Source organism: Coloeus monedula (genome assembly GCF_965178545.1).
Source record: "Coloeus monedula genome assembly, chromosome: 8".
Taxonomy (NCBI): domain Eukaryota; kingdom Metazoa; phylum Chordata; class Aves; order Passeriformes; family Corvidae; genus Coloeus; species Coloeus monedula.
In genome coordinates this window covers 11,961,621-11,985,259 of record NC_138788.1, presented here as the reverse complement: position 1 = coordinate 11,985,259, position 23,639 = coordinate 11,961,621, and the positions used below count along the sequence as shown (strand labels likewise).

At 42.1% G+C, this 23,639-nt stretch overlaps 2 protein-coding genes across 6 annotated transcripts in view; one reads left to right on the top strand and one right to left on the bottom strand.

Moving 5' to 3' along the window:
- Positions 1 to 11,328, top strand: part of LOC309575612 (L-threonine ammonia-lyase-like) — a 32,216-nt gene extending 20,888 nt beyond the window's left edge. For all 4 annotated transcript variants that reach the window (XM_082286211.1, XM_082286210.1, XM_082286209.1 and 1 more), the window contains 3 exons: positions 138 to 305; positions 618 to 675; positions 8,416 to 11,328. In XM_082286211.1, the coding sequence (XP_082142337.1) occupies positions 138 to 305; positions 618 to 675; positions 8,416 to 8,514 (325 nt within the window). In that variant the 3' untranslated portion in view covers positions 8,515 to 11,328. The remainder of the gene's footprint in view (positions 1 to 137; positions 306 to 617; positions 676 to 8,415) is intronic.
- Positions 11,329 to 15,526: 4,198 nt separating this feature from the next.
- On the bottom strand, positions 15,527 to 22,372 carry TMEM254 (transmembrane protein 254). 2 transcript variants are annotated; one of them, XM_082286145.1, is made up of 5 exons: positions 22,235 to 22,372; positions 20,582 to 20,685; positions 19,360 to 19,419; positions 16,913 to 17,060; positions 15,527 to 16,109 (listed from the first exon to the last, which is right to left on the bottom strand). In XM_082286145.1, exons 1-4 carry the CDS (start codon positions 22,334 to 22,336, stop codon positions 16,940 to 16,942), a joined length of 387 nt encoding a protein of 128 aa, XP_082142271.1. In that variant the 5' UTR covers positions 22,337 to 22,372; the 3' UTR covers positions 15,527 to 16,109; positions 16,913 to 16,939. The 2 variants fall into 2 exon arrangements, with proteins under 2 accessions (XP_082142271.1, XP_082142270.1); XM_082286144.1 differs by having other exon boundaries at positions 15,527 to 17,060.
- Between the last annotated feature and the right edge of the window lie 1,267 nt (positions 22,373 to 23,639).

The following is a 23,639-nucleotide window of genomic DNA, read 5'->3' as shown; positions in this document are numbered from 1 at the left end:
AGCCCTCTGACGTGTAATACTTAGTGAGGGGAGGTTCTAGCAGACCTTAGGCTGATTTGGATGCAGTGTTTATGATTTATGGTCCCTTTACACAGGCAAGTGCAAACCAAAACTCCTATTTTTCTGTCTGTTTTCAGAGTGGCAGTTGTTATATGCAGTGGAAACCTGGAATTACATTTGCTGCAACAGTGCATAGCTCATGCCCTGACCCTTGATAACAGAGTGTGCAGATTTTCCCTTGTGATTTCTGACTGCCCAGGAGACATGTCAAAGCTACTGGAAATTTTGGCTCGGGAAGAAGCAAGGTAAATCAGATTAATAGTTGGAAAATATAATCACAGAGTAGCAGAAAGATTATTTAAAGATTGGCAAATGTTTCCGAATGTCTCTGAAGCCAAGTCTGTGAGTAGCTAATTAATCAAAAGTTTTTTCTTGTTATATAGCAGAAAAGTTTTTATTTCCTTCATTTTTGTTCTAATCTGAAAACACCTTTGTAGCATAGAATTGTGTCTAATTCAGAAAGAAGGAAAGATATTTACTCTCCAAACACTTGCGCAAACTGTTTTGCAGTGACAGGGGATTGTTGTGATCTCTAATTTGTCCCTTATTTGATCTAGAGTTTTGGATATCAAACAAGAACGAACATTTGTGACATCTGAGCTCTTCACTGTTGAGGTAAGATGAGATGCCATTTCAATTTCTCTAATAGTACTGGCCTCCCCCGGTTTATTCTGTTTTCCTGTGTCTCTTTATGCCATTGTTGAAGAAGTCCAACAGAGTGTGCAGTGTCAGAGATTGTTTCCTCTGTGTTGTACAGCTTCTTGCCAAGCACTTAGCAGGCATATAAATAACACAGGACCAGTTTTACCTGCTGTTGCAACATCCTGGTGAAATACTCCAGGTGTTGTATTGCACTATTGCTGTTCTGAACCCTCCTGATACGTGTGGCAGGGTGCTGGAGGAGGTGAGCAAGCTGCAGCATCCGTCCAGAACTTGAAGAGCCAGCTGTGTAGGCTGGCTGTAATTGTCTGACATTTGCCTTAAAGTAATGTAGAGAACGCCCTTACTCTCAAGGAATGCTAGCTTTTAACTAGGGCCTCAGGTTTTTTTCTTATCCACCAGAGCATGAAGGCAAATCATTATTCCTTTGTTGAGTAGTGGATGCTGTAACAGTGAAGAGGTGTTACCAGCTATTGGTGTCTCTTAAAAGGACCATTTGTCTCATGGCGTATCTCTTATTTCAACTGCTTTGGCAAAGGTGTGGTCGTACTGATTTCATGCTATCACTGTCCAGGTCCAACCTGGCTTAGTTTGTGAAACCTCAGGTGCAAGTCAAATTAGAGATCTTTGCTGAACAGGCTTGTAACTGGGGTGCAGAAATGTTACTGGGTAAGCAAGTTTTTTGTTTTTGGCCTTTACATTTAATTTCCCACCTGGATGCAAAAGCCCACTCAATATTTTCACTTGCAGATATAAAGAAGAGGTAAAGATCACTATAGTACATGATATCATCAGTTCTGTCAAGCATCAAGGACTTACCCCACATTGTTCTGCAGTGTGCCATAATGATAGGCCAGCTCACTGTTTTGGGTGACTTGGAGATAGCGTGACACCCGCTGCACGAGGTGGATAAATCCCACTGAGTGACTAACTTAGCTCTGGAAACCCTTTTCACTGAAGGCTAGATTCAACAAACCCTGTAACTCCTATAAAGTTTTCAACGCCATTTATATGGAGTGAGGCTTGTAGTTTTTATTAATGGTATTAAGCAAATTAAACAAAATCTACAGTCTTAGGTGGTTTTTTTTGTTTGTTTTGTTTTGGCTTTTTTTTGTTGTTGTTTTTTTTGGTTTTTTTTTTTTTAGTTTTTAGTAAATACAGGCCCTGAGCGAAAACAGTGCCATGTGCTATTCTCTGCACTTTAAACACAATGTATTTTCACTGACTGTCCACTTGAAGAATCTGACAGTGTTGCACTACAAAAAGGTTGAGGGAAGGAATTTGCATCCCTGAATAATTTAATTGGATATTGGATTTGCATGATGGCTTTTAATCAGTCTGGGAGAGGCTATTGGATAATTAGATGTGAAGTACAAAGTAGTGACCCAGACGTAGAGACATTTGCAGGCAGCTCTGTCTGGTGACACCTAGTGAATTGTGAAGCTTTCTTTGAAAATTAAAACACATGTAATCAAAAAGGGAAAAATATAGAGTTTATATGTAAGCATCAAAATTAATTTGCTCTATCCAGATACAGGAAAAAGTACATATTTTCATAGTAAAGCTAATACATGTGAGGGATGTTTTGTTTTTGTTGTTTCTAAGAGCCGAAGACCTGTGTCATCAAAATACCTTAAGCATTTGCTATGTAAATCATAGCACTTAAAATTAAGCATGAATTTAAACCTGGATCAAGAACCAAAATTACCACCTTGTGTTGTACTGGTGGCAATAACAAGAAAGGCGTTGCAGCTATACCCATTTCATTCTGACTTTAATGTGTGCTTTTCACTGTGGATATTGATTGGGTGTTTGGCAGAACAGACCAGCGAGCATAGATGCTTATTTGAAACACTAAATCTGTCCTGTCAAGATTATTGCCTCAGTATTTAATCATCCTTTTAGATTTAGTCTTTTATTTCCAAAGAAGAGAAACTTGGCTTCTAGTCACTTATCAGGATGATAGAGCTGCTTTGGTTGGGGTTTTTTTTCATTCTAGTGAAATACCTTTCTGGATTAGTGTTTGTTCTTCTAGTTCACATGTGGAATGCCCTGTGGGAAGATCCTTTCTGATAGTCTGATTTTATAAAATAGTAAGGACTTTCTAAAATGAATCTTATGTTCAAATTACGCTTCTGGAAAAAAAAAAAAACTTTTGGGACATTTTAATGACAAAAATAAGAGATTTTTTTTTTTTACAATTAAAAATAAGGAATGTGTCTATATTAGATGAAGAAGTGCCTTGTGCAGAGGGATCAGCTGCTTGTGTTCCTTGGAGAACAATATGGGAGTTTCTTTAGGATTCTGCCTGCTTATCCCTCCAGTTTAGATTCTCTTCCCTTGTGACTCATTCTGGATTTCTTTCACACAGAGGACTACACCCTAATTCATTCTTACCTGACTGGTTAGGAAGCTACTTCCAAAGTCCCTATATTGAAATAGATAACTCTTAGCAAATCAGACAAATAACTGGTTTGGTAGGCTTCACATTTTAAAGCTGTTGAAGGAGGTTAGATGGCTGGGAATATCTAGACAGAAAAAAATATCAGGGCTAATGAAAAAAATCATCTGATATCACAAATTAAATGGATACAGAGATCTAAAGGACAACCCAGTTCATGGGGGGAAGCTACAACTTGCTTCTGTGAACTTCTCTGTTCTCCATCAGTAATATTCCTGAGATTCAACTGGGACAATTTATCACTTAAATTGCTTCCATCTGTAAACCTCTTTAAAACCTTTTAAGTCCCTTTAATTTCATATTACTATTGACTCAGAGAGAAGTCAATGAGCAAAATCAACAACTCAATAAGGTAAGGATGTTCTCTGCTATGAAGTAGATCAGCAGCTTGCCTGCTTAATGAGGTCTAACTTTTGGACTTGTGCAACGTGGTTGAAAAAAAAAATCTTTCATCTCATGAATTTTCTAGAAAAGTCTTCTCACCACTGAAATTACAGCATAATCAAACTGGCAGGTCCAGGAGGATTCTGCAAGGTCCTGAATTGCCCCAGCAGCTTTTCAGTGGGTGGCTTTTGCACTGCAGTGGTGGCAGTGCTCCCTCTGACCTCAGACTCCTGTCTGACATTATGGGTCATCTGGTCTGTTCACTTCATACCTCTCAGGACCTTCACTATGCTGTGGTTTTGAAGAACTTGGAAGAGACCAGCTGTAAAAAGAACATCCACCACATTACTTGTCCCTCTTGCCTGTGCAAGAAAATGCTAAGTCATAAATCAAATATTTCCTTTTCCTTTCAGTAACATTACACATTCTCCCAGTGGTGCTGGAATTCCTGGCTTTGTGTGGGGTAATACCTTTTTTCTCATACAGTTCATTCACCTCAGGCCAGACCTCAATAAATTATTTCAGTCTGCTCTGGTCAATTTAAATAAACTTGTTTGGGCCAACTTGCATTTTGTAAAGGCTGGAAAGGAATCTTTTGGATTGGAGTCCCCAGTTGCCAACATATTCCCTGTTACTGCCCTGTGGAGCAAATACAGAGGAGCAGGCAGTTGTACAGCTACAGTGTGCAGAAGGATGCTATCATTCCTAAAGCATTTCCTGAATGACCCTGGGCAAGGCTCTGCTTCCATGCTCTGTTCCCCAGTTACAGAATGGAGACACTGGGAGTGGGAAGTTCAGCACTCCGTTTCTTCTGAGGCGCTCCGGAAGAATTCGGTCATGTTCTCCAATGGCGTTCCACAGCAGACTGTGGTACAGAGCAGGCTGCCCCAGCTGGGGAATTGGAGCCTGGCTCTGGGGAGGGCCCAAGCGTTCCTGGTGGATCGTTCCCTGCCTTACCTAACGTGGCCTGCTCGTGCTCCTGCTCACCGACCTGAATGCACCAATTGCCAAAAGATAAGGGCTCAGGTTGCACAAGCAGCTGACAGCTGCTGCATTCTTTCTCAAGCATTCCATTGCTCTGACCTTGGGGATGATCTGACAGCTGATCCCCAAACCATCAACTGAGCTGCTGTTACTAAATAATCTGTAATGTGAAGTAATTTATGCTGGGTGTTTACTGGATAATTCAGAAAATTGCCCAGTTGTTGATTTTTAAAAAGGAAACCCCTTTTTCTAAATATAGAACTGAAACCAGTGTATATATAAATAAAGTTATCACTCCTAACTCCAGTGACTTTCAGGCAAACAAACCTATAATGTTGCTAAATGTGGTGTATCATGAATACTAAGTTATGCAAATCCTACAACAGCAGCTTAAGAAAATGTAATTAATATGATTTCTAGAATTAAAGAAGGAGGATACAAATGTTCAGTGGATGATTCCCAGACGTAAAGAACTGCACTAGTTACTTAGTATTAGCTTTACATTGAGCCTGGAAAAGCACAAAAGACTGAACTCTCTTGATTCAGCAGGACTACTGACATTTCCTCTGCTCTCTGACATTGGCTCAGCATGTCCACCCACTGTTTTTATTCGCACACACAACCTACAGATAGTAGGCATCAGGGAGCTGAGAGGCATGCCAAATTCATTTTTAAAATCTAGGAAAATATGATCTAAAAGGCAAAGTGCCTCCATTATGAGAACTTGCATTTAAGAGGGAGTAGAGGTGCCCTCCCTATTCAGCATAGACCTTTGCAAATTTCTTTCTTTTGGGAAGTTATGAAATTTCCTCTCTTTGAAATCAGTGTAATTTCTATGAGTATTTGAATTTATGCATCTGGATTTTGGTGTTGCACAGTAATAACTTGTAATCAATATTTTCCTTTATTTTTTTTTTTTTAGCCTTTGTCCTGCTGCCTCACTTCCAGTCATTAAATAAAACCCACAAGCCATCCATATTCAGTGAAGTCTCTTCTGTCTTTAATTACTTGTAGGCCTTCTCTGACAAAAACTTACAGGCTGACTAAAGCCTTTGGCTGGAACGTATCGTTAGATTACCTGCCACAGGGACTGGAACTTTAAATGCAGTAAAAGATCCATCTGGCTGGTTATTTTAATGGTCTTACTGGACGAGACATTTATTTATTTATTTATTTAATCCAGCAAAGACGTGATATGTAGGAGAGAAACTCATAAAATGCACTCTTGTTGTTGGTGGGTTTGTGGGGTTTCTTGATACACAGAAAAGAAAGGTGTGCTGTGCATAGGTGGCCCTGCAGCCAATAAGGGCTCTGCAGGTTCAAAAATCCCATGCATAGTTCTGAGGGCTCATCAGTATGAAATAAATTTAAAGTAAATTTTTCTCTAGTTGTCATAGGTTATCTTGTCTGGTGTACAAGAAAGATCAGGCAATAGATTCTGCCATTTGTTCTTAAAAAAGACCATTTTGGGCCACTTACTCTTAGGTCATTGATAGCTATGCAGCCTCCTATAGTGAGTAGTACTGGGGTGCTTCTTCATCCCACATAAATATAACCTCATTAACCTCCCCCTGAATGTGAGGGGTGCCCTGTTGGACACTCATGTAAATGATGCTTCCCAGGTGAAGCAAACAAGAGAGTGCAGTTTGTGAAAGTAAAACTGCAGTGTAAATTGTCTTTGTCTAAGCAAGAAAGTAAAATCTTGCCTTCCTTGCTGCTGAGATCTGTAGCTGCCCTGAGGTGTTGTGTGATTCTCTCTTCACTCCTGCTGGGAGCAAACGTTCTCTATTCCTCTCTTTGACAACTGTGAAAAGTCAGATGAATTTCTGGAGTTGTTACCACTGCTCTTGCTGTTACTACTCTTATGATACACTACAGCATGGTATCTCCCATATCAGCTGCTGGATGTGGTGCATGCTCAGAACAAAAAGACAGTGTTTATCTAACCTGTTCACAAGCTCTCTGGCTCCAGTCTAGTGAGGTCTGCCTGGTTTCCATAATGAGCAGAAAGGAAAGGGCAGAGACGATAATTAACCATAAATCAAAATGCTTCCCCATGCTTGCTCCCAGGGCACAGCAACTGCTTGCTGCCAGACATTCAGGGCTGAATCTGTCAAGTCCAGACTGGTTCTAAGAGCAGTAATTGATTTACTCAGGACAAAACAGGCGTGATTGCTGTGGAAGGGGGAAAACGTTGCTTTTTTAAAATTCCAGACTCTGTGAGAGATGAGTGTGTCCTCTTGAAGACATGATTGCAAAGCTTCAGGGATTTAATATGAACCAGGGAATGGAAAATGGGTGTTTGGTATGCTGGTGTTCTCAGATACTTTTCCCAATCATTGTGTTCTCTCCTCTTTCCGCATTATTACTTGTCCTCTACAACTGCCCTTCTCTTGAGACTAAATCCCACTTTTTTGAAGAAGAAAGAAATTAGCATCTAATTTGCATTCCAAAGAACCAATCAAATAGAACTATGTTCAGCACAAGAGGCGAAGAATTACAAGACCAGATCAGAAATGTGGCTTATTTCATAATGGATATTTGAAAAGGTGTAGCCAGTTTCCTAATTAAGTGAGCTATGGGTATTTAGGATAACTTGGAGTGTTTTATATTTTCATCAACAGTTTTGCTAAAGGTTTGTTGTTATTTTTAAGAAGTTCCAGAAAACGTGAATTTGAGGTTCTTATTTAGAATTGTCCTTGTAAACATATTTGAGTATTTTTTGCCTTGTTGCTTTCTAGAAAGGATGCAGCTCTGATAGGAACATTTTAACAGGGCAAGTCTGGAGCAGCCCACCATCAGGTTACCATGCTTGTTCTTTCTCTGCTCTCTGGAGATTTGTCTGTTACAATGAACTCTCTGTAGTTGCACCGTGACTTATCTTGGCTCCTTTCCTTGCTAGATTTCCATGTTTCTGTGAGGTCTTTTTTCCATGTGGCACTTTTGACATCAGTGATAATTCCAGCAGGGCCAGCAGTGATAGAAGTTAGGAGTCTAAAACTGTGAAGTATAATTTTCCTTCTGCACCTTCACATTGGTGCCTCATCTTTGCTAGTGCCCAGGCTTTCAAGTGATGGGGCAAAGATGTAAGTATGCAAAAAGGAGAGATTATAGAAAAATTGGAAAAATGCCATTGAAGTTATTATCTTCAGTGGCTACATGACAGGATTTCAATGGTACCTGTGGAGGAAAGTGAAGAATTAAAAAAAATGATCAAGATTAGTTTTGCCTGAGTTTAGTTTTATTTAGCAGCAGAACAACCATAAAAGAAAACTAGGAGTGATGCAATAAGCAAACAAAAACCAGAATGAAGCAAGAAGGTGTGTGAGAAGTGAAACCAGCCAGAATATTGCAGAGATGGTAAAGAACTGGGGGATAACTCCATGAGAGAGAAGAGAAGGAGAATATAAAATGCTTGAAGGATGGAGGTATTAGAACAAACACTTGCTAGGAATACAGAAATGTGGTGAGGTAAGAGTCAGAGGTGGGTGAGGTGGCAGCAATGCCACGTACATACCCCAGGGAACGGAAGAGAGAAGCTACCAACAGATGTCTTCAGGGAGGCCAAGAGCAGACAAGTACCTTGCCCAGGAGCCAGCAGGGGATCAGCCTGTCTTATTTAAACTTTGAAGGCAATGAAGTAGGGCTTTTGGAAGGTTTTATGGTCATGCAGACAGGCTGGAAGAGCCCCAGATGTCTCCAGTGTCAGTTTTCTTACCTGCACAGACAGTGAATGTGAGGTCCAGAGTTTTTATGTTGAACTGATTTTACTGAACTATTTTTTATGAGTGTGTTTTAGCATTAAGTTGGAAATTTGCCTGAGATTGCTGCCATGCCATCAGGAATGGTCCTAATTCTTTTTCCAGGTCATCTGCACTGTGGAGACCAGAGACAAGATCCACACAGCCCAGCTGAGGAATGTGCTCTTGGAACGCTACCCCAGAACTGTCTGGACCGAGCGGTGACGGGCACAGCGCGGGGGGGGCATGAGGCCCTCTGGCAAGGATTCTACAGAGCCCCAGTCTTGAGGCTTTCAGAACAAATATTGTCTTTCAAAGCTGGACAGTTAGCAAATAGTTTCAGGATATTTATTTCCTGCTCAAAATGTAGTAAAGTTAAACTCAAAACTTTAGTTTAGCTAAGGGAAACTCTTAGTCTCTGCTGGTGTTGGAATTCCATGATTCATTATCAGCTGGCTGCCTGGATTTTAGCTAGTTTGTAGAATCCAATGATATTCCATAAACAAACAAGGAGAAGGCATTTCTTTTTACATCTGAATATGGACCTCCAAAAGGTCTTTTGATTTTAATGCCCCTTGTTAAATAATGCAGCTCCTTCTGCTGGACTTAGCCACACTACAAGTACAGAAATTTTCTGTTTCCAAGCCAGAAGCAGTTTTCTGTTTGCTAAATCTGCTTCAGGAATATATATGTATACATGTGTGTAGGGTTGAACACACTTATGTTCTGATCTTTGCTACCATGTGAAGAAAAATTATGCTAAAAGAAGGTGATTTAAACAGACAGAAAACCCTTGGAAGATAAAAGCCAATATAATATTAACTTTTTTCCCAAGGGAAAATGATCCTATTTGCAAAATAAAATTCTAAAATATTTTGCAGAAATTGAAAAAAAAAGTATTGAGTATGGTTAGACCTCATGAACAGAACACAAATGTATTTCTTCCCTCTGCTTTTGGAGACTCAGTATAAAAAGTAACGTATAAACTGGCTTGTGTTTCTATATAGAAAGGGTCTCTGTACCCATGTGAATTTTGTAGTTAGCATTCCACTGATCATCTTAGTCTGTCTAAAACAGACTGTATCCTTCTCACCTGACAGATTAAGTACACTGTTAATAGTGACATATATTTAAATGTTAATAGCCATGTTAATAGCCAAAGGCAGTGCTGGGAGAAGAGGAAGCCTAAGTCTTAGGCACATGGCTAATGCAATTAACAAAGAACACATTGGCCTAAATACCATTTTTATCACTACAGGCAGAGACCAACTAGTGATATAACAGAGTGGGATGGCAAGAAATGTAAGAGCAGTTCAGGCCCTCTTCTGAATGTGCACACAACACAGCTGTGCCTTTGCATTTGGGCAGAATTTAACTTAAGCTGTGGGAAGACCTTATAGCACCTTCCAGTACCTAAAGGGGGCCCACAGGAAAGCTGGATGGGGCATGGGACAAGGGGCAATGACTTTAAAGTGAAAGAGAGCAGATTTAGACTAGATATTAGGAAGAAATGCTTTACTGTGAGGGTGGTGAGGCACTGACTCAGGTTGCCCAGAAAAGTTACGGATGGCCCATCCCTGCAAGGATTCAAGGCCATGTTGGATGGGGCTTTGAGCAACCTGGTCTAGTGAACAGAACTCCATGGCAGGGAGGTTGGAAATAAATGATCTTTGAGGTCCCTCCCAAACCAAAGCATTCTGTGATTCTATGATCCATCTCTCTCTGTAGCTTAACTTACACAGGCAAGATGGGATGAGGAGGGCAGCACTATGGCTGTCTCTGCAGTATTATTTTCTGGAAATACTCTGTTTGCTCCTTCTTGTTGTGATTCACAAAGGAGCAGGAGTAGAGAGTCTCACAAATGGTGGACAAAAAAATAGAAGTTTACAGATTTAGTCTGTTTTTGGAAGGACCATATTGGTTTGCACATGGAACTAAAAATTATTGATGCCCCAATGGTTGGTTTTGTTCCCTTCTTGCCATCCAGAATGATGGGTATAGGCCTTGGTCCTGTAAATCACAGCCTGTCAGACACAACTCCTTTCTCCACTGTCAGAAGAGTTTAAGAAATCTGTATAGAAATAGATGACAGACTCTATATTACATACTTGCTATTTCCATTGGAACAAGAAATGAACCACATCATCAAAGAGCAGGCTTGGGGATGTAAACCCACTATAGATAAGGGTCTAATTACCCTCTCATGTCTTTTGGCAAAAGTCTCAGGAAATTTTGAGGGTGTCTCAGGTACCTACATGAGAAGAAAACGGAACTTTACAACCAAAGTTCTCAGTAGTGGCCAACAGGTTCTGCTGTCTGGATACTTGGTTTCTAGTTTCGTATTATCCTGGACTTTATTGTTTTAGAAGATCAGAGCATTAACAACTTGTTTCCTAATCAATGGGAACTGCATTTAGCAAGTCTTCACAAACCTGGGGTGAGAAGATGTAGCACACAGAGTAACCAAAAATCAATGCACTTGAAATCACTATATGATTTTGGAAATGTGTTTGGGGTGGGGGGAAGGAATGTGATGTCCAGAAGGTACTTAAAATGTCAAACATGATATTTGCAGTTTGGTTTTATTTTTATTGTTTTAAGAATAAACATACTTTAAAGTGTAAATCACTCTTCAGTGATAAACACTGTATGTGAATAAAATAATACCAGAGGTTTTTTTCACTCTCTATTGCCTTTATTCAAGTCTCATTGGCTTAAAAGATAAAATGAAGATCTTCCAAGGGAAAAAAACCCTTGAAACATTTAAATGAAGGTATGCAATTGGAAAGAATAATGAAATACCTGTGCTGCTAACCTTTTCCTTTTTGAATTATGAAACATAATAAGATCTATGGCACTTCAAAGATCTAATAATGTGGTTTTATTTCAAGAAGTATTTTTATATAGAGTGTTCTTATGTACCTTGAAAAATAACTTTAATGATTATGTAAAAATTTCACTAATGGTTAAATCAGCAAAATATAAATCTAAGCATTGTATGTACTTAAAAAATAATTAAAATTATGCTATGCCACCTCAGCAATGAAAGCTTTGTCATTCTCTTGTGTGATACTGATAGCAGCCTCACTTTAAAAAATCAGAGTTAATACTTTTCTTCTATCTGTCATCGATATTGACTCAAAATCCACATCACTCCTGCAAGGGGGGAGCTCTGAGCTGCCAGGGAGGAGAGTCCAGCTGGGCAGGATGGCTGCTCTGGCCCTGTGGAGTGGCAGGGGAGACTCCTGGCCTGCTCCCCAGCAGGGTGGATGTCCAGCATGGACTCTCCTTACTGGCATAGAACGAGGTGCTGTTTCTTGCACTGGGCCTTGGCTGTGCCTAGCTGTGTTCCTGGGCAGGGTGCAGGGTGTCCTGGGCTGGGCTCAGGTGGGTGAGGGAGGTCCACGAGATCAGCTCTCAGAGGTTCTCATTACAATCATCACGAACTTTGGGGAACCAGTCCTTCAGTTCCAGGGTGCAGCAAAGCACTGGCAAAAGTGCACGGTCTTGTCTGCAGTGGCAGAGGATGCTTTGACCCAGGCAGTTCCACTGGGGCTAAGCCACTTAGCCTTGGGAGCTGTCCTAGGCACACACTGCTTGTCAGGGGCACAGCACAACTTCTTCCCAGGACTAATGCAAACAAGGTGTATCTTTAATTGAAACAAAATCTCTTCCCACACTGATTCCTTAATTTCTTCAGCCAGGTCCTGTTAGCTGGGGATTAACATCTAAATCTCTGCCAGTACATGTTTTTGCAGCATCAGGAGCAGTTCATCTCCCCATGCAGGTGGTGTGTCCTCCCAGGCAGCACGTTGCCTTCTGGCCTACTGCTCTTGGGAGATCCACAAACTCCCCATCCCACAATGCAGTAAGTGCATTTGACCTGTTACTACTAAACTTTTGCTAGACCCAAACACAGGCATGTGGTTTATTGAAGGGAAAAGGAAACTGCAACACTCTGGGGTTGGGCTGTAATTCCTGCCAGTCATTTATTTGATGGCCTTGGTTCTCCTGTCACTTTCTCTGCTGTTTAACTGTAAGCAGTCTGCCATGCATAGGGTATTGGCTTTGTAGAGTTTTCTTCTATCACAAACCTTTGCATTCACGTGCTCCCAACCTTTTGCTACATCTCAAAAGAGGAGGAATCCTTCTGTATGTTGTTCCCTCCTGAGCTGATGAATTTCCCATTGTTCAAAAGCATTTATTTATTTATTCATTTTTTTAAAAACTGCAGCAAAAACTAGTGGCAGTATTTGGAAAATATTCTAATAAAATACGAATGTTTTGAAGTATGTCAATAATGATCAACATCCCATACAGCTGAGCCCATACAGCCTGTCAGTCTGAAGAAAGGAAGAGTCCTTAAGGGGCAGAGCCAGATCAGTCACACCTGAGTGCATCCACACAAAGGACACGAGGGGCTTGTCCTGTGCAGCTGATGTCTGAAAGCTCCTCTAAAGGTACTCTGATTTACTTGCCTGGTGTGGGTGGGTGCAGGGGCAGATTGCAACTATGAAAATACCCTATCCTTCACACTTTTGAAATTATGGAGAAGGATGTGGTTTTCCTTTTCATAAGAGGTCTAGAGTGTCTTTAGAAGGACATTTTAAATTGTGTGATTTCTGAACTTGGTAAATTGGTCACCCTGTGTATTCCCTCAAGGGGCACCTGCGTGGTTTTCCTTTGTGAAAATGATCTCAAAGAATGCTGACAAGTGATATAATAATGTTCCTTATGCCTCTCTTTCCTCCTCTCCCCTTCTTCTTCCCCTCATGCACGTGCTGTAGGTGTGTTTGGAGTTGCAGGGGCCATGTAAGGTCTAGTACAGTACGTGGATTGTGCCATATTATTACTGCTCTTCTGAGGAGCAGGAGTGAAGGAAATACTGAGGGATTTTGTTTCTTTTGCTTTCCGCAAGCTGGGGTAATTTCTTGAGCTGTTCATGTGGCTCTTGCATACAGAGACTGTACCAGAATGCCCACAACCATCACACTGTGGGACCTCAAAGAGCTTGCTTATAGTGGTCAAATTCACTGCAGACTCCATGGCAGTGACCAAATTTCCCCAGCTTCACCAGGGCCCTATTGCTCTTCAGGGGACCAGCTGCCCAGCCTCAAAGCAAATGAAATGCCCTTAATTAACCACCACTATTTCCAAAGGCTGGCTTAGTTGACTCCTGTTGTGTTTAGAAAAATCTAGGTCAGCATGAAAAAGAGGCAAAACAAGACAACATACTGAGATTCTGGGAGGAGTTTTTCATCGCTCCCTCACAAAAATTGGCTACAGTTCTGAAGGCTCTAGAAGTAGTTCTTGAAAATGGGTGGGAGACCTCTCACTGCCTCTGTTCAGGCTCAGCAGTGTTTCTGAGCTGATGCTGTATATCCTGATCTACATATCCAGATCTCCTTAACAGAGCTTGATTTGAGCAGTGATTTGCCAAACATGCTGATCTGGATTAATTACCTTTAAGGAGTAAATTACACTCATTTCCATGTATCATGATTTAGTGGTGAAAATAGGTTTGGGTAGTTTCTTTGTTTTCTTCTGCAACAAAGCTACCAAGCAATCACAGCATAAAAGTACTATTTTAAGTGATGGGGTTATTTTGACTTGTATGAAATGATTTTTTTTGATCTCCAGTGCAGGTTAAATAATGAATGGGGATTTTTTTTTAATATGCCTAGAAAAAACAGGCATAGTTGCTTTAAATTTTCTTGGCATCTACTTTACATTGTTAATATAATGCACACCCAGTCTTGCACATAAGCTTTCATAGTAAGGGTTGGTTTTTTTCTTGTTTTCACTTTGAAATGGATGTCTAAACAACATTTATTTTTCAGTGCTTTCACCAGCCTAGTTGGCAGAAAAATCCATCCTGGAAAACCTTTATCAGTATCAGCTTAGCTTTCTTGGTGATTTACCTTCTTATTTAGTGGTGTTTTTCAAAAGTTAAAGCTCTTCTGTGTGTTTCATTGGGGTTTCCTTTCAATGGGAAGCAGTATTTTGAAATATTTTGTTACACTGAATTACTTCAACTTGCAAATGTTTTCCTTTGGCAGGCAGGGTGGGTTGGGTGTTGATGGGGGTGGTTTGACACCCGGCCCAGCCTGTGGGAACACAGGGTACACTTCTGTTGCTCTGCCCTTCTGCTGAGGAAAGGGCATTTTGATTGCATGGGAAGGAGGTGCTCTAAGTGATTAAGAGTAATCCTTTATTGCTGCTATTGGAATAGCCTGAAGAAATTGCTCATGCCTGGGGTAACCAGAAGCGTTTCCAAAGAGCCTGTAGCCAGTAACTTGTGTCTTTGTGAGCTGAGTGGATTCGTGCTTCTGCTGGCTTTCTAAAATAATTTTGTAACATATTAAGGGTATGTTTCTCTTACGTGATGTTAAGGATGCTATAAACACTGATTCAGAAATGGTATCTCAGTGTTATTTTCAGTCTTGTCATGCTGTGGGTTTCTTCCTTTTCCTCAAGGTCAGTCAGCATTGCTTATCCCATGCTGCTCAGGTTTGCAGTTGGGATGGCATTGTGAAACTTTAGCAAACAGGCACCTGTGCTGTTTACAGCTCTGGGACAGAGCTGACAGCAAACACTGGCTGGTTTTTGTTTGGGTTTTTCTCTTTGGTTTGTTTGGTGGTTTTTTTTTTTTAACAAGTGTTAAAACTGAACTGCTGCTGGGGAGAGAAAGTGTCTGAAGGTAGATGAATACCTGGCAGTTGCATTTCTAAAATCTTTGGTAAGTGATGCCCAACAAAAGCTCTGTGCAGAAAGCTGCTGAAATCTGTCACGCTAAACAAAAAATGCTTCAAAAAATGCTGCTGCTACCAGTGCCTGGCTAGAATTTGTTCTAGCTTGGTCATATTTTTAAGTAAGGCAGTACATATTTTTTTTCTACTATAGCTTCCTTGGGCTGCACGGAGGAAGGTTTGCCATTGCCTGTCTAAAAGGAAGCCCGCCTAATTAGGTGGAGTCTAACAGGATGTGGGTAATTTGAGAGAGCTGTGATTACCTGTAGCCTCTCCAGAACCCAGGGGAAGGGCTGAGGGTAAGCCTGACAAGTGCTTGGAGTGCAGACTGGCCATGGGAGAGGAAGGCAGAGTAGTATGAGTGATGGGACTGACTCTGGAAAGCTGATCCTGCATGTTCCAAGTGGGAACACTGATACCAAGAAGGTGTCTATGTACTTTGCATGGGCATTTTATTTCTATGATAAATTTAAAAAAAACCAAACAACTTCTTCACTTTTTAGAAATCTTTATTCCAGGGTCACAGACTAAGACAAAGGTTACACAGTAAAATGTAGCTCAGGCTCTTGACATTCTAGTTGGATTTCTAGCCACTAAATGAGTTTCTACTTCTCTATAAAATGTTAAAGTTACCGGTTTGCCATTAAACAACAACAGAATAAACAAACCACCATTTCAAACTTCAGTTCTCCATGCTTTTAGTATCCACTGAAAGCAAAAACTTTATGTACCTGTGCTCGAATAAGGCTTCTCACATGGAATTGTTACAGTCTGTAGGTACTGCACAAGGTTATTTGTTACTGCCTTGTGGAGCTCTTAGAGGTTAGAGAAAGAACAACCTTTTCTTACCTTTCTTCCAGAACAGTAGCATGGCAAAACTACTCCCCACACCAGAGTTAGTATTTTAAATAGTTATTCCTTTTAGAAGTGCTAAAACTACACATGCTAAATTCTTGTTCAGATATTCAAAAGTAAAAGACAATCTGATGGAAGACTCGCTACACATACAGGAAATACTCTTGAGGGGTGCTTATGATGGTGTCTCAACCTTAGGTTTCAGAAGACCAGCATCTGGGAAACAGTGGTATATGTTTATTCACTACATCTAATTTCATTTCCAAATATCAACTTTTCAGCTAGATTCTTGAATGATAATTTTTTTTCTTTGGATAATAAATTACTTCTCGAAAAAGCTGCCCTCAAAGCTACTCTATACTATAATAACTCATAACTTTAAATCTTCATTCAGAAGACGAGGTCATGCTGCATGAATTTTAAGGCACGTGTATTAAACCAAGTTAAAGTGCTTTATGTATCCAAGCTCACTGCACCTCAGCGTGAGCTGAGACGTGGTCTTTTCAACGTGCCTGCAGCAATACAGTGCTCTGTCCTTTGTGGAACAAAATAAGCAGACAAAACAAAGTACAAAGACCAGGCTTTAACAACAACACCAACAACAGTCCTGTAGAGAAAATATAGGTAAATTTAAATCCTATTGCAAAACAGGTGCAAGCTGCCTTGTGGCTCTCAATAACCTCCCTGTTGTAGAAGAACAATTCTCCTCATTAAAAGGTAATTTATCAATCACTACTAGTAGCTGTCAGTGACAGTGAACACATGCCAAAATCTGCAGAGGAGCAACTTTTGGCTTCTTGCATAACAAATAGGATTGAAATTTGGCAGTGCCAAGACTGAAGGGCTGGTTTTCTACTGAACTACCCACAGGGCCCTGAGAATTATAATTGTGTTGCTTAGTAAGAGGAGAGTTGCTTGAGTAGAAGGCCACTGCATCATGCAGCAGGAACGTAATTTTGCTAATTACAGCACCTAGACATGTATGTGGGGGTCTTTTAAGAAAAATGAGGATGAAGTACGTGAGAAGTGACTTCTTTCATTATCTTCTAGTATTGCTTCTTGGCTGAAGGCTTGTAAGACACCAGGAGACCAAAGGAAGCGTATCCAAATAAAAGGGTCTGAACGAACCATTGAAACTGAACAGCCGGGTCAGTGATTCCTTTAGATCTGTAACGTTAACAAAAGCATAAAATGTGTCACAAAACTTATAGTCCTGCAGACTATACTGGTACTTATAAAGTAAGGTTAGAGATTCAGAATGGATTAGAACATTTCAGCTTAGCACATTAATTTCCATCTACTGAGACATTTCCTGTGCTAACTAAACAGACCGGTTCTTGTGGGTTTAGGATTTTAAGCTATCTACTGAACAACAGTTCTTTCAGAAATTCTATGCATACAAGTTCCTCAACAATATACAAATTGCAATCTCAGTTTATGCTATTTGAAATTACTTATCCCAGAAGTTTGTGTACAAAGAACAAAGAAACTGGTTAATCAGGTTAATACCAATCTTAACACACAAGTCTGAATACAATTTCTTGTTGACTGTGGTAGTTAAGGCAGACTGTAGGCTGGCAGGGCAGAGACCTGACAATGACTGTGTGATGAGGGATGGAGAAGCACTGGTACCTGAATTTGTGGCTAGACAAAGACACATAATGGGGCTGAAGGCACTTCACTTTATTTATGAAGAAGAGACCTTCCTGTATTAGTTAGTTTTAACTTATGTGACTTTTTCTGTATGTTACAGACATTGTCATTTTTTCCTCCACTTCGTTGTTCTTGAGAAATATTCCTACTGAAAGGAACAACTATAAACATGACAGCAAACCCAAGAGATTTCACATTTCCATCAGGCATAGCTGTGTTAAAACCCCTCAGTGTACAAGGAGGTCCCTCTATTGACCATGGCTAGGACACTTCAGCTTTCATTGCACCACAGCCTAACACATACAAAATGATCATCCTCCAAGGGTTGATTAACACAACATTGCTAAATGTTCATTCTTAAACTGTCTTACCAGATATGAAAACCTTTTTTGTTTATAATCTCAGCTGCAGCATTTTCAAATTAGTGCAGAAACTAGAGAACAAGGGCTTAAGAAATTTACCTGTTGCTACAAAGCAAGCTTAATGAATAGACCACAGGCAGCAATACAGGCCAAGAGCCAATGACAATACTACTGCTGATTAGCGAATTTGTATCCGAGTCCTCACCGTTTTTCTTTGTGCCTCCTTTGTGATGCTGCCAAGTAGACATCACTTTTACATAAGTAAAAATAAATGGTGTTTGGTGATCATAGCAGTATAGCTGTTAGGTAATCTAAAGCAGCACTCCTGATGAGGAGATGATGGGTAAGCTATCTGTGCGGATTTTTTTGTGGGTTTTAACACTACTCTGTAAAACTTCATTGGTTAAATTAATCACAGTACACTCATTTGGTATGTTCATTGGTAGTCAAGCTTCCTCATACTTAAAAGAATCACCTTAAGCCTAAATACCCATCTATCTGCACAGTCAGACTTAAAGTTTTAACTTTAAAGCTACATAACTTGAGAGTCTGATAAACACAAATTATTACTAACTCTCATTCTGAAGGCAGAAATTATTCATCCATATTCTACTATCTTAAAAAAAACCCCAACCCTTATACAGCATTCCATGAAATAAAATCCCATTGCTTCCAAGAGCTGTCACCTGAGAAGCCCGGGACAGACAGCAGTGAATGACCCAAATGATGTAGAACCCCATCATTTTTATCATGGCAAACAGACTGGCCACCTACCCTGCAGAGCATGAGAACCAGTATCTACATTCTTCCGAATTACTGCAAGCACAAGTCAAATGAGCAGGACGATGGCTTTGGACAGCACTCCTTTCCAGATAAATGGTTATCCTAACGTAAGACTTAGTTGGCCTTGCTTGTATAGTCTGATTAGTTAGAGTATTTTATCCCACTAACCTGCAGACACAAGTAGATCTTAAACAGTCCCCAAATGAAAGTGTCCAATTGTATCCTCACAATACAGACACAATGGTTTAAGCGTGTAATTAGCAGTATTGCAATCCTGATGAGGTAAGATCTGATAAAATTGTAACACCTGAAGTTATCTCACTATTTCTACACTATCTATCATTCCCCCTGCCTCCTGAGCAGCAGTGTTACCCAGTGAACAGGGAGGTCAGAGGCTGCCAGACAAGCTCTGGCAAACCTTGCTGCTGCCAGTTCTGCAAGTTGCCAGCCCCTGGTTTTGCTGCCCTGCAAGACAGTAACCACTGGAAGAATTGGCAGCAACCAATTGTGGAGGACAGCAAACTATCACTGCAACAAGAATTTTACCAGTATCCTCTGAATTCATACTGCTGCTGAGAGCCACCAAAACCAGTCTGTAGCTTATGTCACTTGATTCAGAAATCCTTTGCAGAGAACCTATGCTGGAGTGAGAGGAGGGAACAACTTACTGGCATAACTTAATACCGTAGAGGGCTTCCACTATGTGAATCAACCAGGATACCCAGAACCTGGTGGAAAGAAAACATGGTTTATTTTGTGGAAAATTAGGGAGAAGACTGTTGTATCCAAGATGCATTATGCAGAGAATATAAAACTGAAAGCACTGAAGCGACAAATTATTTTAACCTAGAAAGGTTGGGGTGTTTTTCATCTTAAAAAACCTCCATGTGTGTACACTTAAAAGAAACTGAAGTCCACTGAGAAAATCAGAGCAACTGTAACTTGTGCAATAAGCCTTGACCCACTACGCTTCCAAAACGTTCAGCACAGATTAAGCCAAAAAGCCAAATGCTTAGAGAAAGCAGTACAAGTTAATCTTAGTTAAGCATGCAAAATCTATCCTTTTACTTACACAAGTATTTTTAGTGGTCCTAAGGAGCTCCTTAAGTTTTTACAGATTTAGTTCTATGAAAATAACTCTATGTATAGATTCAGAATATATAATGTGACTTGATAAGCCACACTTGGCCCACAAATTTTCATATAGAAGCTTCTGAAGAAAAAAAAGTTACACAGGATATTCAGTTAGGATCAATTCAATATCTTGCTAAAGCAAAGATGCTCTGAGAAAAGATGACGGTTCTACATGGCACAATAAACAAGAAAGCCCTACTGATTTGTGTCTTTACAGGAAGTCAGTGAGCTCAAGGAAATATTTTCCAGCTCTTTTGTTAATTAAAGTAGCAAAAACTCAGCTTTGTAACTCAGCAAAACTTAGTACTATGCAGTTTGTTCGGCAGGTTATTTCTCATGTGGATCAGGATAAATGAGTATCAGGGTAGAAAATGTTCTTTAATTGAAACTGGAAAAAGAAGATTCCTAAAGAAAGAACTGGACTGCTCAAGCAACAGCTTGAGAAAAAACCACTTTCAGTAGGTGGTACAACGATAACTTTGGACTAATAACTGTCATCAAAAGTAGTATCTTAACATTTTTCCCTTTCTTGCTAAAACAGCAATGATGGCAAATTCCAAGTTCAATTTTTAAACTGTCAAACTGGTCTTAGCCTGTCTAGTCTCCTACATACTTATTACCCCACACCCTTAATTATAATGAGCGTGAAAGGAGATCTCTTTAAATCTAATTAACAACTGGGTTACAGGAAAGCTTGCTAACACAGACTAAGTACAAGAGAGAGGCAAAATAATTACACAGTCAAATATAACTTACCCGTAGCATACCCATTTGTGGTGGTGTTCCACTAAATAATTAAGGAAGGTACCAAATATTCCCAAATAGCTATAAGGTATAGTTGAAGGCCAAAGTGTTACCCACTAAAAAAAAAAAAACAAACAAACCAACAATGTAGTTAGCTTACTTTAAGGTAGAAGTACTACCAATTTAACCTTCAAAATAGCTTTATTTTTGCTCCCTCATCCCCCATGTCCATGGTGTAGGGCTCATTTATTCATAGTACTTAAATTCTTTCATTCCATTAACCTTCTCCAAGACCCATATTCTTTCAGTAGCCTTTGAAAGATTCTAACTATGAAATTTCTATTCCTTGACACACCGGATGCTGAGGGGATAAGTTTAAGGTTACAGTCTGGGTACCAAGAGTGCATCTGCACATTAAGTGGCATTTAAATAAGCTCATTATCTATTAGACATGGAAGCTGCAAAAAAGACTTTGTCCTGAAGAAGTTAATCTGAGGTAAGTGACCTGAAGAAGCCAAACAATGAATACACTGTTTAGGAGGAATAACTATTTATCTAAAACTAGAAGATTAGTCATTCTTCTTTTGTCCCTTAAAAAAGAAAATGTCAGATTTTTGTTTCTTTTTAACAGGGCACAGAAGATAACTGAGCACGATCCCAAAACCAGAGATGTAGTGTTTCTTTCCAGGTTTCTTTCCTGTCACGGAGCTGTCCGCAGTGTTTACCACCGTGCACCCTGATTTCCACAAGCCAGGGAGGATGAGCTGTGCACTTCAGAGTCCATTGGGGATGTAAAGTGAGCGCTAGGCCAGGCCAAAGTTCACACTGCCTTATCTCGCTTCTGGTATCAATGCTGCAGTTTCTCACTACACATAAATTTAGCTATGCCAAGGATGTGGCAAGATGATGGGTTTGAACAGGGAATCTGCTTAAAGCTCATTCTGTTTCTTGAAACAGTCCAAACACTGTTTTGTGAGTGGCTTGACCTGCCCTGACCATCATTTTTACAGTGGTAGTTCTTAAGTTTAGAAAATCTATACACAAACAGAAGGAAAATTGCAACATGTGAAAGTCAATGGATGACTTTCATAAACTTTTAAGATACATCAAAACTGCCATTAATATCCCTACTCCAGTAATCCAACCTAACTTAGCTGAAGTCTGTTTTTAGAAATTAAGACAACGTGGTGACGGAACTCGTGTGTTTTTCCAACACCAGTTCGTACAACGTGTGCCTAAAGCCCTCACCTGTAAATGCACCTTAGGGATTGATGCCCCACAGCTGTCCCGGAGTAAGCTGTGCTGGCGCTCGGTGCCTCAATTCCCAGTTCTGGGAATGCTGCAGCCCCTTTCCCAGGGCACCTGCCCCGCAAACCCTCGGTTGGTGCCGCGCCCAGGATGCTCTGACCGCGCCCGGGACGCGCCTCCAGCGCCACGGCCTCGCTTCCCTTCGCAGGCCAAGTGGTTTCTCACTCACTCTGGCCCTCCTGCACGGCTCTGTCCAGCCTCCCCCTGCCTGGCCAAAACAGCACCTCTAGTTTCCTTTCCCCCGCAGTTTATCTTAGGGAGCGGCGTTTCCGCGCACACCGGGACGGTACAGGGAGCCTGTTCCATGCACCCCGCGGCTTCTGAACGACCTCCCTCCATCCCCCCGCCGCGCCTTACACCGAGGACGACCATGCCGAAGATGATGGCGACCATCCAGAGGAGCCGGGAGCGCTGGAAGTGGCAGCTGCCATCGCGGCCGCGCTCCGCTGCCGCCGCCATCCCGCCGGGCCGCGCTGTGCGGCCGGGCCGCGCCGCCGCCGCTAAGGCCGGGCTGGGGGAGGCGGGGCCGGGGCGGGGCCGGGGCGGGGCCGGGCTGTGCCGCCGCCGCTAAGGCCGGGCTGGGGGAGGCGGGGCCGGGGCGGGGCCGGGCTGGGGCCGGGCTGTGCCGCCGCCGCTAAGGCCGGGCTGAGGGAGGCGGGGCCGGGGCGGGGCCGGGCTGTGCCGCCGCCGCTAAGGCCGGGCTGAGGGAGGCGGGGCCGGGGCGGGGCCGGGCTGTGCCGCCGCCGCTAAGGCCGGGCTGGGGGAGGCGGGGCCGGGCTGGGGTCGGGCTGCGCCGTCACGGATCAGGGGAGGCGACCTAGACCAGGCCTGGGCGGGCACTGCCATCGGGCCCCTGGCGAGGGGCGGGGACGCGGCCCGGCACCGCCTGCCCGGGGCTGGCCGCGGCGTTAGCGGGTGCTGGCTCTTGCACTTTGGCCTCTACAAGCCCAGGCCGGGGCAGAGTGCCTGGGAAGTGGCCCAGAGGAGAAAGACCGGTGGTGCTGGTCGACACTGGCTGAACATGAGCCAGCAGTGTGCCCAGGTGGCCAAGAAGGCAAATGGCATCCTGGCCTGGATCGGCAATGGTGTGGCCAGCAGGACTAGGCAAGGGGTCATGCACCTGTACTTGACATTGGTGAGGCCACACCTTGAGTGCTGTGTCCAGTTCGGGGCCCCTGTGTTTAGGAAGGATGTTGAGCTGCTGGAATGTGTCCAGAGAAGGGCAGCAGAGCTGGGGAAGGGTCTAGACCACAAGCCCTGTGAGGAGGAGCTGAGGGAGCTGGGGTTGTTTAGCCTGGAGACGAGTAGTTTCAGGGGAGACCGTGTCAGTCTCTACAACCACCTGAAAGGAGATTGTAGCCAGCCGGGAATTGGTCTCTTCTCCCAGGCAACCAGTGGACACAGTTTTAAGCTGCTCCAGGGAGGTTTAGGTTGGACATCAGGAAGAATTTCTCCACAGAAAGAGTGATTAAACATTGGAACGGGCTGCCCAGGGAGGTGGTAGAGTCACTGTCCCTGGAGGTGTTTCAGGAAAGACTGGATGTGGCACTCAGTGCCATGGTCCGGTTGACAAGGTGGTGTTCGGTCACAGAGTGGACTTGATGATCTCAGAGGTCTATTCCAACTTAATCGTTCCTGTGATTCTGTACCGAACGCAGTGTGGGACAGCACAGAAATTGGAGTGAGTTTTTCAGCTTGACTCCTTGCCCCTTTACTGCAGCGGTCTGCTTAGGGGTGGAGAAAATGTAGGAAATGTAGGAAA

What these genes read in the sequence shown, in the direction of transcription:
- TMEM254 (XM_082286144.1), bottom strand. Translation starts at nt 22,336, where the DNA reads ATGGCGGCGGCAGCGGAGCGCGGCCGCGATGGCAGCTGCCACTTCCAG. An exon ending in CACAAATGGGTATGCTACGG is followed by an intron (nt 19,420 to 20,581) that starts GTAAGTTATATT and finishes TCTTTCCACCAG; the next exon opens with GTTCTGGGTATCCTGGTTGA. An exon ending in TACGGTATTAAGTTATGCCA is followed by an intron (nt 17,061 to 19,359) that starts GTAAGTTGTTCC and finishes TTAACGTTACAG; the next exon opens with ATCTAAAGGAATCACTGACC.